A 13941-nucleotide genomic window follows, 5' to 3' on the forward strand; every position below is an offset into this window, starting at 1 on the left:
ATGTGCAAACTGGATTAGATGATCTGGATTTGGAGTCTGAGGACGTGGGTTCAACTCCTGCCTGGCTCTGCAGTTTACTAGTTTTGTGACCCTGGCATGTCTCTTCTCCCTCTGTGGGCCTCAACTTCCTCATGGGCAAAATGATGGGACCGGACTAGGTGGTCTCTAAGGTGGGTCCCTTCCAACTCTGTAATTCTATGGTTCAAGAAGGGAGAGGGGCTTGCAATCCTCTTCTACCATTTCATCACCTTCTCTGATCTTTCCTAGGCCTCAGGTGAGCCAGCTGCCCCTGGGACCAGGCCAAGTCCAACTTGCCAGTGGGAGGCCTTGAGGGAGAAGCTATGGGCCACTGTTCTGATACAGCTGGCAACTTGGCTGGGTTCTTATCTTCAATCTTCACTTGATCAGTGTAAACACAAGTCTGGGCTCCAGAACTGCTGACTGCAAAATGAGAAAGATCCATGAGGCCTGACAGCCAGCCATTTTCACCCTGCCCTCTCCTGCTCCTAACCAAACCTGGAGCTAGAGGGGTTAACATTAGCCTGGAAGGCTGCGTTCAAGTGGCCCTTGGTGACTTACACGGTAGGAAGCGGTAGGCTGTTTCCAAATAAAGTGGGGCAGGATGGAGAAGGCTAATGATTTATGGCCAAGAGGAGGGGTTGACTCTTGTCCAAGACTAGACACCTAAATACCTGGCCCCAGTCCCACCCCCTATCACAGGGCTACAAGGAAAGCACTTTGTAAATGTGTTACATGGGATCTGGAGAGAGGGAGAAGGGAGAGAGAAACATCTGAAAGCCCAAAAGCCCACCTAAGACACTCAGATCTTCGATGAACTTTAAGATGCTATCCAGCCATAAATTCCATAAGTGATCTTCTCTATCATATTCCATGACCTTCCCTTCTCACACTTTTTTCTGACCCTTTCTCCTATGGCAGAAAAACTATTAAACTGAGAATCAGGGGGCTTCTGTTTTACTCTCTCTTCTGACATGAATTTCCTATGTGACTTTGGGCAAGTCACTGTCACTCTGGGTTTGTTTTTCTCTTTTGTAACATGAAGTAGCTGGAACACAGGAGTTCAAAAACAAAAATAAAAAACCCCAGAAGCTCACATTTCTAATACTAGATGATGCTTATATAATCACTTTAATATCTTTACATACATTCCCATTTGATTCAACAACCTTATGAAATAGGTAGTACAAGTATTGGCTCCATTTTACAGAGGAATAGAGGAAGAAACTGAGTCTGAAGTTGACTTGTAAGTTTGTTGTTGTTCAGTTGTTTTTCAATAACTTCTGACTCAGTGACCCCATTTCGGATTTTGTTGGAAAAAGATACTGGAGTGGTTTCCCATCTCCTTCTCCAGCTCATTTTACAGATGAGGAAACTGCAGCAAACAGGGTTAAGTGACTTGCCCAGGGTCACACAGCAAGTAAGTGTCTGAGGACACATTTGAACTCAGGTCTTACTGACACCAGGCCTGGGATTCTATCCACTGAGTCACCGAGTTGCCTGCCCTAAGTTACTTATTTTAATAAATGTCAAAGTTGGGGCTGGAACCCAAGTCTTCTAATTTCAAGACCATTATCCACTAGGTTGCACTGGGTTTTCAGAAATCTACTATAGAACTGAGGGAGGATTCCACCTTCCCCCTTCAGGAAGATTAGGGTTAGCCTCCTCTGTTGATGTCAATAGAAGGCACTGTACAGATATTCAAAAAGATAATCCCAAATGTTCTTCTTCTTCTTGTTTTTCAGGGGAGGAAAGAAAGGTGTCATACATCCTAAATCATGCTGGGTGTCAAAAGGTTATCATTCAGGTATTTTATTTACATGAGTTTTCATTGATCATGGATAATTCACCAGGCTGATCTACTTGGGGAAACTTATGCCAGCTTACTTCACACTAGCCCCCTTCAGATATTCAGTGCTCTAGCCAAATGGCCTATTAGGCATTATTCCCCAGATCTCTCCTCCTGCCTTTTCTCACCTCCACACATTCAAGCCCAATACTCCCCACCTCCCCACCAATGGCTGGAATACAGTCTCTTCACATCTCTGTCTAGTGAAATTCTTATTTTCCTTCAAGACGCAGCTCACATTGCCACTTTGCCATGAAGCTTTACCTTATTTCCTTATTTCCCATCTTCCATCTCTCTGCTCCAAGTCTTCTTTCCCTTCTCATATTTTCATAGAGCATTTTGTCTGGATCTCTTCTTTGTCCCTACAATGGACCCGTAAAATCCCTGTGGTAGGATGTAAACTCCTTCAGTGCAGAGACTCATTTCATCTTTGTACCCTCAATGTTGAGCATCAGGCTTTGTGTATCTGTAAGTGACTGCACTTGAAAAGGGGATGTAGCGTGGAGAGGCAGTATGGTATAATGCAGAGAGTACTAAATTTGAAGTCAGGCTCCCATCCTTACAAGCTCTGTGACCATGAACTCATCACAATCTCTCTATGCCTCAGTTTCTGCACCTGTAAAGTGGGGATGATGATAAAAGCTAACATTTATTTAGAACCTGAAGCATCACAGGTGGCAAAACAGTGTGTAAAGTGCCAGATTTGGAATCAGGAAGACCGGGTTCAAATCTAACCTCAGACACTTACTGTGTGACTCTGGGCAAGTCATTTAACCTCTCTGTGTCTCAGTTTCCTTATCTGCAAAATAGGGATAATAATAGCACCTATCTCCCAGGGTTGTGTGAGGATCAAATGAGAAAACACATCAATGTTATCTTCATAACATCTTTCACATATGCCACCTTTTTTCCTCTGACACCGTCACCACCCTGATGCAGGTCTTTATCTCTTCATACCTGGACTATTGCAATAACCTGCTGGTTGATCTGCCTGCCTCAAGTATTTCTCTCCCCACTCCAGTCTATCCACCACTTAGCTGCCAAAGTGATCTTCTTAAGGAGCAGTTCTAACCCTATCACACCCATATTTAATAAACTCCAGTAGCCTTTTATCACCTCTAAGATCAAGTATAATTCTGTTTGGCATTCAAAGCCCTTCATAACCCATCCTGTATATACACACACACACCCCACCTTTCAGTCTTCTTACATTTATACCACTTTCCTATCCTCTCCCTCTGCCCCTCCTGTATTCTTTGATCCAGTAACATTAACCTTGTTGTTTTCCTCAACCATCATGATTTTCAATAGCTGAACAATCTCCTTCCCATTTCCACCTACTGGCTTCTTTCAGGTCCCACCTAAAATAGGACCTTCGAAGGAAGCCTTGTCTGATTTCTCTTAATTCTAGTGCCTTCCCTGGGGAGATTATTTCCAATTTATCCTATATATAGCTTTTTTGTACATAGGTGTTTGCACGTTCTCTCTCCTCCATTCAACTATAAGCTCCTTGAAAAGAGACTTTTATATTTCTTTGTTTCCCCAGAATTTAGCACCGTACGTACCATACACTAAGTACTTAATAAAAGTTGACTGATCAATATACGAGAAGTGTTTTGCAAATCTCAAAACACGACATAAATGCTAGCTATTATTATTGCTAGGTAGCAGAATGATTAGTGCTTGGCTTAGAGTCAGGAAGACCCGAGTTTAACCCAGCCTCAGACACTGACTAGATGTATAACCCTGAGCAAGTCACTGTCAGACTGTTTCCTCACCTGTGAAATGGGGAAAACAACAGCACCTACTCCTCAGAGTTGTTGTGAAGATAACCTGAGATAACATTTGTAAAGTACCCTGCAAACCTTAAAATGCCATATAAATGCTAGTTATTTTACTATTATTATTACAGAGCACTTTACATGTATTATTTCAATTGGTAACAATCTTTGCATTACCTACTTCACATGGGTTGTTGGAAAGAAAATATTCTCTAAACCAGAGGGAGCTTGGTATATGTGAGCTATTACTTCAATTAAACAAATTCAACATTTATTAAGCCACTGCCACCTTTGCACATGCCCTTCCCCCAGTTGAATCTTACAGGGTCCAGTTTGAGCTTCCTCTTCCAGGAAGCCTTCTCTGACTACTCCAACACATAGTGATCTTCTTCTTCTCTGAACCCTAGATTTACCGAATATTGCCCTTTTCCTAACACTTGACTGTGTTATATACAATGACCTGTACTGTTCACGACTAGTAAAGACTCCCATTTTTATAATGCTATAATGTTTATAAATTGCTTTCTTCATGTAACCTTGTAAAAATAGTACTAGTATTATCTCCATTTTACAGATAAGAAAATTGAGGCTAATAGAGATGAAAAGACTCATTTATGATCACACATCTAGTAAGTGACTTGTGTAAGTTTTCTGTGTTGTCTCAGACCTGATGTAAACCCTCTAACTTTAAATTTTTTTTAAAGGATTTAGTTCAAGGGTTAATCTGGGGTCTATGAACACTTAAAAAAATTTTTTTTGATAACTGTATTACATTCAAAAATATTTTTTTCTGAGGAGTCAGGCTCCAACAGATTGCCAGAAGAGAACAGGACACAAAAAGGGTTAAGAATCCCTATTTTAGTCTAACTCTTTCATTTTACAGAGAAGAAAAATGAGGCCTAGAGAGGTCTGTTGAAATGAATAAAGCAAGTTGCCCAAAGTCACCCAGCAAGTAGCTTTGTATAACAGAACCTGCATTTCAAATGAGGTCCTCTCACTATGAGGCTCTGTCTCCACTGCCATGCTGCCTCTCATCAGAGTAGCTCATGACTGGTAAGAACAGAGAACATCCAACTTGCTCCACTGCCTGGTTTGAGTACCATCCCCTACCCCTATCCATTTTTACTGTGCTGTTCAATCACTTTTCAGTTATGTCAGACTCTCTGTGACCCTATTTGGGGTTTTCTTGGCAAAGATACTAGAGTGGTTTGCCATTTCCCTCTCCAGCTCGTTTTACAGATGAGGAAACTGAGGCAAACAGGGTTAAGTGACTTGCCCGGGGTTACACGGCTAGTAAGTATCTGAGATCAGATTTGAACTGAGGAAGATGAGTCTTCCTGACTCCAGGCCTGGCACTCCATTCACTGTGCCCCTTTGCTCCCTAGCAGCAAATCTCCTAAAGAGTAGATTAGTAGAAGAAAAATAAGGCACCAGAATAAGAATAGGATTCACAAAATGAATAAGCAGCACTTGAACAACAGAGTTGACTGTCTAAGGGATCCAGAAGAGAGTGAAGGAATATTTCAGTAAATTTATTTTCTAGTAAACACGTGATCTCTGATCCTAAATATTTTCTCTGTGATGTTAAACTAAAGAGGCACAGTTTCAGCTGCAACCTCTGGTCAAACTTGACCAGCCCAAGGATTCAATTAGCCCTATCATTAGCTTCCCTGATTCCATTTTGAAAGACAGCAGCAAGCCAAATAATTTCTTCCCTTTATTACCTGATCTGCCTTAGTATTACATTACAGAAGCACAGATTTGGAAAGGATCTCAAGAGCTTATTTCTTCCAACCCTCACATCAGAACATAGAATATACACCAAAGACTTAGAGAGCATCTAATCCAATCAACTTTACAAGTGAGGAAACTGAGACCCAGAGGGGGAAATTATGGATGAGTGAATGACAAATATCACTTTCTTCCCCAAATCATGTCAGCCCTAAGGTCCCTATAGTTGAGGTTTCTATCTGTGGGTTTATGTGGGGGAGGCTATTGTTTTTCATGTTACCAATATCAAAAGGTTCAGATATGTCTTCAAATATTCAGGATCAAGCACAGCTCAGTGAAAGACAGAATGGTGTTTAGTGAATCCCAGCCCTCATTTCCTAGCTGGGTTGCCTGGGTACAAATTATTCAACTCTGACAACCAGTCTTCCTATATGCACACAAAGAGACAAGAGAAGCCACCTATTGCAGCAACATCCTCAATAAAGTCATCTAGCTTCCCAGTGATGGGAGCTCACCACCTACTGAGATATGTCACATTCCACTATTAGCACCTCATTGTTAAGAAATTTCTGGGGCAGCTAGGTGAGGCAGTGGATAGAGCACCAGCCCTGTATTCAGGAGGACCTGAGTTCAAATCCGGCCTCAGACACATAACACTTACTAGCTGTGTGACCCTGGGCAAGTCACTTAACCCCATTGCCTAATCAAAAAAGAAAGAAAGAAAAAAGAAAAAAGACATTTCTTCTGTTCCATAATCTCATTTCTAGAAATCACAGGGATTCTAGATTCCCCAGGAGAGTAGGAAAGGAGGCCCATGTCGCCAAACACCCCACTTTGTTCAATGACTCCCTGACTGAATCTACGGGATTTAACCTTCACCAGTATAGGGGATTAGTAAAGAAAGCACATCATCTTCCCCACCCCCAAGGCCAACCCAGCCAAGAGGGGCCTAGGACCCCTTCTGTGCATAGTATTAGCTTCCACCTGGGGGAGGGGTGAGATGGCAGACCAACACCATAGGTGGAGGGAAAGGAAATGGAGGGTGAACTGAGGATTTGTTTCTTAAGGACTAAAAAAACCTGCTCCTTCCTCAACCTTCCTCACACCCTTTCTTCTGCCCTTCAGCCTAGAAAAAGAGAGAGTAAATAGAAAGCCAAGTCCATTCATAACCACTTTTTCCTTCTCCTTTTCAGGGATTTCACACACCCTGGGAGCCTAAGAAGGACTATACACCTCACCACCATCTTCACCTCTAAATGCCCCAAACAGAACCTTCTTAGATCTTCCACCCAACCAAGGCTACCAAATTCTTATCAACACTAGAGCAAGCATTTCCTTCCTCAACTGCTCATTCACAAAGCTAATTGTTCCCTCTTCCACAGCTTTTCCTTATGTAGCTACTTCTACCATACTACAAAACCTGAGGATCCTGTTCCTCTCATTTTATTCCCCAACCCTCCCCCCCAAATCATAACAATACCTGAGGGTTATTTCCTCACTTGGACCACACTACCCTGCCCCATTATAACGTCTGAGATGGGGCTCCCCTCAACATACCTCCCAGACATTCCCAATCAATACCTCTCAGGGCGCCCCCTTCACCTCCAAGAGGAACGCCTCACCTCCCACCAGCCACTATTATTTCTCTGAACCCCCATAACAGATCTCTCACGCGTCTCCTCATCCCCATTTTAACACCCTCCCCCCAAATCCCTTCAACAATCTTTATCATGAGATCTGAGGCCTTCCCCCAACTCTATTTTAGCATGAGAGGAGCTCCCCTCACCTCAGCTTCCTGACACCCCAAACTGTAAGATCTGAGGGGCCTCTCCTCACCAGATTTTAAGACTGGGAGGGGTTCCCCTCACCTCATCCCCTGAGCTCTCAAGGCACCCGCTTTTGGCACCTGAGAGGGCCTCCCCCTCACCTCACTGCCCTGACACCCCTTATCCCGAGCTCTCCCAGAAGGCCCCCCTCAGTCCCTTTTGGCACCTGAGAGGGGTTCCCCCGGACCCTAAGCTCCTAAACTCCCTGAGGAGATTCTCCTCCTTGCTGGTGATGGGGAGGGGGTCCTCTCGCTACGACCCCCCCCCTCTAACGGCATCCCAAGGCGGGGTTCCCCATGTGCCTCCCGCCCGGCCCTCACCTCGCAGGACCCCAGAATAGGCGGCGATGAGGGTCTTCATGGCCGCTCAGTGGCCCGCGGGAAGCAGCCGCCTCCTCCACGCGCGCCCCAGCTCCATCCCTCGGCCCGCGGGGCCAGGGCTTCCCCCAGAAGGGGACGGGGTAAGGGGCCGAGCACCGCCTGCCCTGCGGGACGGCAGAGGTGGACGAGGCGGCCGAGATGGAGAAGGAGGAGGCGGCGGCGGCGGCGGCAGGAAGAAGAAGAGGAGGGCGCGACAACCCGCGGTGGTGGCAGCACCGGCACCGGCGACAGGGACGTGCAGGGGGCGTCCCAAACGCCGCGTGCGCTCTCTCCAGAGCCGGCTCGCTCTGCGGCCGCCCGCCACAGCACTGCCTCGGTTTATTAACCTCACAGAAGGGTCACGCCCACCTCCGCGGGGGGTGGGGCTGGGTGCGCGAGACAGCCCGCCTTCTCGCTCCAAGACTCCACCCCGGAGCATACCAAAGCTGCCTGTGGGGGGCCTCACACCGACTTTCATCATTTCCTCTTTTGAGCAGTGTGTATGCAAACATTTGGGGAACTAGCAAGAAGGAACTCATCACACTTCTTCCTGTTATCCGAAGTGGGAGAACTTTCTGTTTTGGGCTCCTTCTCTACCCACAACCTTTCCAAAAATATTCCCCCCTTCCTCTTCCAGATGGACCAGTTGTTATGGCCCGGCTGGTGGTGGTGGAGGGGGAGGAGGTCTAGAACGTGGAATGGGGAAAGAGACCACATGCCAGGGCACTTAGAAGAACGAAGGTGGTTGTGCAGTGATAAAGGGATAGGCTTCTGAGCAGATGGAGAGCTTAGCTCTGCTCTAACGCCCCAGTTTTTCAGAACAGGAAATTCAGATCCAGGAATATAGCATGAGTTCCCCGACTTCGTAAAAGTAGCATAGTTGGAATTTGAATTTTCTCCTCACCTTTAAAAAATTTATATATTTTTTAATCCCAACAAGCTTCCCCCATCCCCAATCTCATCTATTCTCTTGGAAAGAATATGTAAATCCTTGTAATAAATGTGAATTGTCAAGCAAAATACATTCTCACATGATTCCATATCTAAAAATGAAAGAAATTGTTTCAAAGAAACCTCAGAAGACTTGTATATACCAGTGAAGAGTGATGTAAGCAAAAATGCTAAACTTAGGTCCTCTCAGAGCAAATGCCCCAGCTCTTCCTAAAACACTTTGTGGATTACTGGGGGTGATGGTGGTGGTGGTGGTGGTAATAGACTGGTTTTGTGTCATTTGTTAAAATTTTCTGAGTTTGTGTCAACCTGCTAGACTGGGAGTTCCCAGAGGGCAAGAATTGTGTCTTATTTGAACTTTGTCCTTCTCCAAAAGCCAAGCACAGACCTTTTCACAAATAGGTCTGAATGAATATTTGCTAACCACAACTAGGTCCTGATTAGTGAATAATGAATGCTTTGAAGTGGTCTAAATTATTCAAATTTGTACTGCGAATTTCCATTGGGCTGAAACTAATCACCATATTTTATATAATTATAGCTTCTTTAATTTCAAAAAGGACCACTCCAGAGGATTTGTTATGAATACTAATCCAGACTGAACTGTAGTTATATAGTCTCTCTCATTTTACCAGATGAAGAAATTCATCCCTATATAAAGTAGCTAACATTTATATAGTGCCTACTGTGTGCCGGGCACTTCACAAATATTATCTCATTTGATCCTCACAAAAATCATGGGAGGTAGACACTATTATTACTCCCATTTTGCTGATAAGGAAACTGAGACAAACAGAGGTTAAGTGACTTGCCCAGGGTCACACAGTAAATGTCTGAGACTGGATTGAACTCAGGCCTTTCTAACTCCAGATCCAGCAAATTATTCACTGTGCCACCTAGGGCCTTACTCAAAAATCACATGGAGTTTATGGCAAAAACAGGATTGTAGACAGAGCTGGGAAGTGGGAAGAGGACTGTTTCCTGATACTTTTTCTGCTACTTCTAGCTATGGGGACCCCATTTTTTTCAGATGAGACAATGTTTATAAAATAATTTTCAAAGCTTAAACTATTACATAGATATTTATACATAGTTATAGTTGTTTATTTATTTTTACCTCTTCTCCCCATTCCCTGCTTAAGGTGATGACAAGTGGTGATAGACAGGCTGCACTGCACTGGAGTTGCGGAGGGCACTTGTACCCTGCCTGTCAAAGAGTTGCCAAAGCAATTTTCCTTTTTTTTTTTTTTTGGCTAGGCAATGGGGTTAAGTGACTTGCCCAGGGTCACACAGCTAGTAAGTGTTATGTGTCTGAGGCAGGATTTGAACTCAGGTCTTCCTGAATCCAGGGCCGGTGCTCTATCCACTGCGCCACCCTTCTGCCCACAAAGCGATTTTCCTAAAGCACAAATTGGGTCCCTATCACCTCTATGCTCAAATACAGAATGCTCTGTTTAGCATTCAAAGCCCTTCATAACCTAGTTCCCTCCTACCTTTCCAACCTTCTTACACCTTAGTCCCTCTCAGTACTAATCAATCTAGTGACACTGGCCTCCTGGCTGTTCCATGAACAAGCCAATCCATCTTGGCTCCTGGCATTTCCACTGTCTGGAATGCCTCTCCCTACTCACCTCTGCCATTGGCTTCCCTGGCTTCCTTCAGGTCCCAACTAAAATCTCATCTTCTACAGAAAGCCTTTCCCAACCCCTCTTAATTTTAGTGCCGTCTCTCTGTTACTTACTTCCTATTTACCCTGTATATAACTAATTCATAGAGGCCATCTCCAGTTGTCCTGACCTATATATCTGGCCACTGGACCCAGATGGCTCCTGAGGAGAAAGTGAGGCTGATGACTTTGCACAGCCCTGCCTCACTTAAATTCAATTCACTTGCAAGTCATGGCATTACCTTCCTGAGGTCATGGTCCTCTTTGAGAAGGAAGGACAAACAACAGCTTATTCATACATATGTGTTTGCTTGTCACTTCTCCATTAGACTGTGAACTCCTTGAGTTCAGGGACTGGCTATCGCCTTTCTTTGTATCCCAATACTTCGTAGAATGCCTGGCACTTCATAGGAATTTAACAAATGTTAATGGATTGGTAGGTTGATTGACAGCAGCCCCATCCAAAGGGAGTCCATTCAATCACGGGAAAAGTGTTTTATAAGGCTTTGCTATTTTTGAAGCTCTGTGCAGAATATGGGTGGAGTCATATTTTTGGAATCTCAGAGCTAGTAGTGACTTCACGCCATCTCAAGTTCAATCTCCCACCTGAGGGAGAAGTTCCCTTAACAGTACCACTTCACTTCAGGAACCACTTAGATTACTCTGGTCTTGGACCTTGCTGATTACTATGAATTTTTTTCCTAAAGTGATATCAACCTCAAATTTTTCATAGTATTTGCCTGGCTCCTCATCTGTGCTTAGGAAATTCTTCCATGTATCATTATTATAGTTATGTACCTATTATCTCCTCCAATCCCCACCTCTATCAGATAGTAAGCTCCTGAGAGCAGGAACTGTGTTTTTATTCCCAGCGACAAACACAGGGATTAGAACTCAAGGCTTATATTTCCCCAAGTCACCTCTTCAGCTGAACATCCCAAGATTCATCAACCAATCTTCTGACCCCATTTTCATCCTGGTTGCCAACCTGAGTGATATTCAGAATTGACTTTCCAAGTAGTTTAATCAGAGTCTGAGCTATAACTAGAGTGAGGTAGACAGGGGCTTTCCCCTCATAATGATACATAAGGTGGAGGGGGGCATTTATACTTCCCCCAGCAGTCTTCTCATCTACTCTTTTTTAAAAAAAATTTTAAAAAATTTTTATTTTTAGGCAATTGGGGCTAAGTGACTTGCCCAGGGTCACACAACTAGTAAGTGTCAAGTGTTTGGTCTGAGGTTGGACTTGAACTCAGGTCCTCCTGACTTCAGGGCTGGTGCTCTATCCACTGTGCCACCTAGCTACCCCTCTCATCTATTCTTGATGAGGACCGAGGCATATGGGGCAAGTACAACTCCCTCACTTGGTCTTAGTCTTCTCCTCTTGTCTCTCCTAGCAACAGTACCTGCCTTCTTAATGGTGGCAGGGAAGGGAAGGGAACAGGCATTTATTAAGCACCTATTATGTGCCAGTAACTGTGGTAAGTGCTTTACAAATATTATCTCATTTGATCCTTATAACAACCCTGGGAGGTTGGTGTTGTTCAGATGTGCCCAGCTCTTCAGTGACCTAATTTGGAGCTTTCTTGGCAAAGATACTGGAGTGGTTTGCCATTTTCTTCTGCAGCTTATTTTACAGATGAATAACTGAGGCAAACAGGGTTAAGTGACTTGCCCAGGGTCACACAGCTAGTAAGTGTCTGAGGTCACATTTGAACTCAGGTCTTCCTGACTCCAAGCCCAGTGATCTACCCACTGTACCACTTAACTGCCCTTTGTCTATCACATTTCCCACCCTACCCCCACAACCTCTACCTTTCTTGGAAGGCTAGAGCAGGGACCATCAGCTAGATAAAAGAGTCCTTGGCCCACACTCTTTTAAGGGTGAGCTACATCCTTTCCTGGAGCAATTCTGTTTAAGTTGGGCTGTCCACCAGGTTGGATAATCATATCTCCTCCCCATCTTCTAATCAACCGAATTCACCCTGGATTCAAGAAATCCTAGCTACGGCTCTGATCATCTCATCGAAATCTGCCATCTCCTCTCATTCAGACTACAATGCTTCTATTTATTCAGCCTAATATCAGAGAATCTGGGTAGGATGTGCCAGTTCACCCTGAGGCAAGCATTAACATTGACCTTCAGGAAAAGAGCTAAATGGTCACCCCAGGGTATGTTAACATTTCCTCCCCCATACACATATCAGGGTTTCTATACATGCCTGTGGAGGTCACATTAATATTTTTTTTAGCTGCCACATCACATTGTTGATTCACACTGAGCTAGAGATCCACATCATGACTTAGCAGCAATCTAGCCACATCTTCCCCCATCCTGTCTTTGGGCAATGGATCCTTCTGAATTGAAGTACAGGACTTTACATTGATCTATATTCATTTTAATCTTGTTAGATTTTGGTCTGCTGTTTCAGCATGTCAAGAGACTTACTAAAGCCCTGACAATTGTCCAGTGTGTTAGATATCTATCCTTCTTCTCTTTGGGTCATCTGCAAATTTGATGCATAAACAATCGAAACCTTATTCCAAATTACTGACAAAAATGTTGCTCAAAACAGGGTCTACTGTATCTACGGTCCTTCACTTGATACCTCCTCCCAGGTAACAGCAAACACCTTTAGGGTACACCTGGTTTCAAATCCACCTAACCATACTATCATATATGATTTTGTCTTTTTGATTGCTTATCAGTATTATCTTTCTATCTAGCATCTATCTAACTAACTATCTATCATCTATCTAGATCCCTGGCCACCCCCTCTTGCCCTGACTTTTTGGCAAAGAAAATTTAACCTGTTCCATTTTTCTGACCCAGATCTGTTCACCTTGCCTTAGACCCGCTGGTGGACCCTCTGCTCCCAGGAGTTTACCATATTGGTGCAGGACGTTAGCCCTACTGAAGCTGGGAAGTCCCAAATTCAAGTGATCCACCAATCTCAGCCTCTTGCAGTAGAAGGCATTATAGTCCTATATCACCACACCAGCTTATACTGTCATTTAACCCACATATCTTATCCATAAGGACAATATGATTTTGTCAAATGCCCTGCTGAAATCAGGTATGCTGATCTCTATGGCGTATGCACCTACTGTTTCAAAGAAGGGGATTAGTGAGATCCCTGTCCTCAAGGGGTATTATGTCTGGGAAATCAGAAATATATATTGTATATACATAAAAATAATTAACAGTGTATGATAACTATCAAATAAGCAGTACTGATAATGCTTCACATTTGCATTAATAATGACGATAATGTTATTATTTTTTATGTTTATGTTATTTATGCCATGGGCAGCTAGTTGGTGCAGTGCACAGAGAACTGGGCCTGGAATCAGGAAGACCTAAGTTCAAATGTGACTTTAGAAACTTACTAGCTATGTGACTCTAAGCAAGTCACTTAACCTCTGTTTGCCTGAGTTTTCTCATCTATAAAATGGGTATAATAATAGCACCTACCTCCCAAGGTTGTGGTAAGGATCAAATGGGATAATAATTATAAAAACTCAGGGGCAACTAGGTGGTGCAATGGATAGAGCACCAGCCCTGGAGTCAGGAGGACCTGAGTTCAAACGTGACCTTAGACACATAACACTAGCTGTGTGACTCTGGGCAAGTCACTTAATCCCATTGCCTAGCAAAAACAAACAAAAAGTAAATTATAAAAACTCACTCAGCACAGTGTTTGACATGTAGTAGGCACTATATAGATGTAGCCATTTACTATTATTTTAGCTAACATTT

General features: G+C 43.8%; 1 protein-coding gene across 1 annotated transcript in view; it reads right to left on the reverse strand.

Annotated features, from left to right (window-relative positions):
* Positions 1 to 7636, reverse strand: part of DGAT2 (diacylglycerol O-acyltransferase 2) — a 51791-nt gene extending 44155 nt beyond the window's left edge. The window contains exon 1 of the mRNA XM_027848332.1: positions 7526 to 7636. Coding sequence (XP_027704133.1) covers positions 7526 to 7565 — 40 coding nt within the window. The 5' untranslated portion in view covers positions 7566 to 7636. The remainder of the gene's footprint in view (positions 1 to 7525) is intronic.
* Positions 7637 to 13941: the final 6305 nt, after the last annotated feature.

Source organism: Vombatus ursinus, unplaced genomic scaffold (genome assembly GCF_900497805.2).
Source record: "Vombatus ursinus unplaced genomic scaffold, bare-nosed wombat genome assembly UNPS02005659.1, whole genome shotgun sequence".
NCBI lineage: Eukaryota > Metazoa > Chordata > Mammalia > Diprotodontia > Vombatidae > Vombatus > Vombatus ursinus.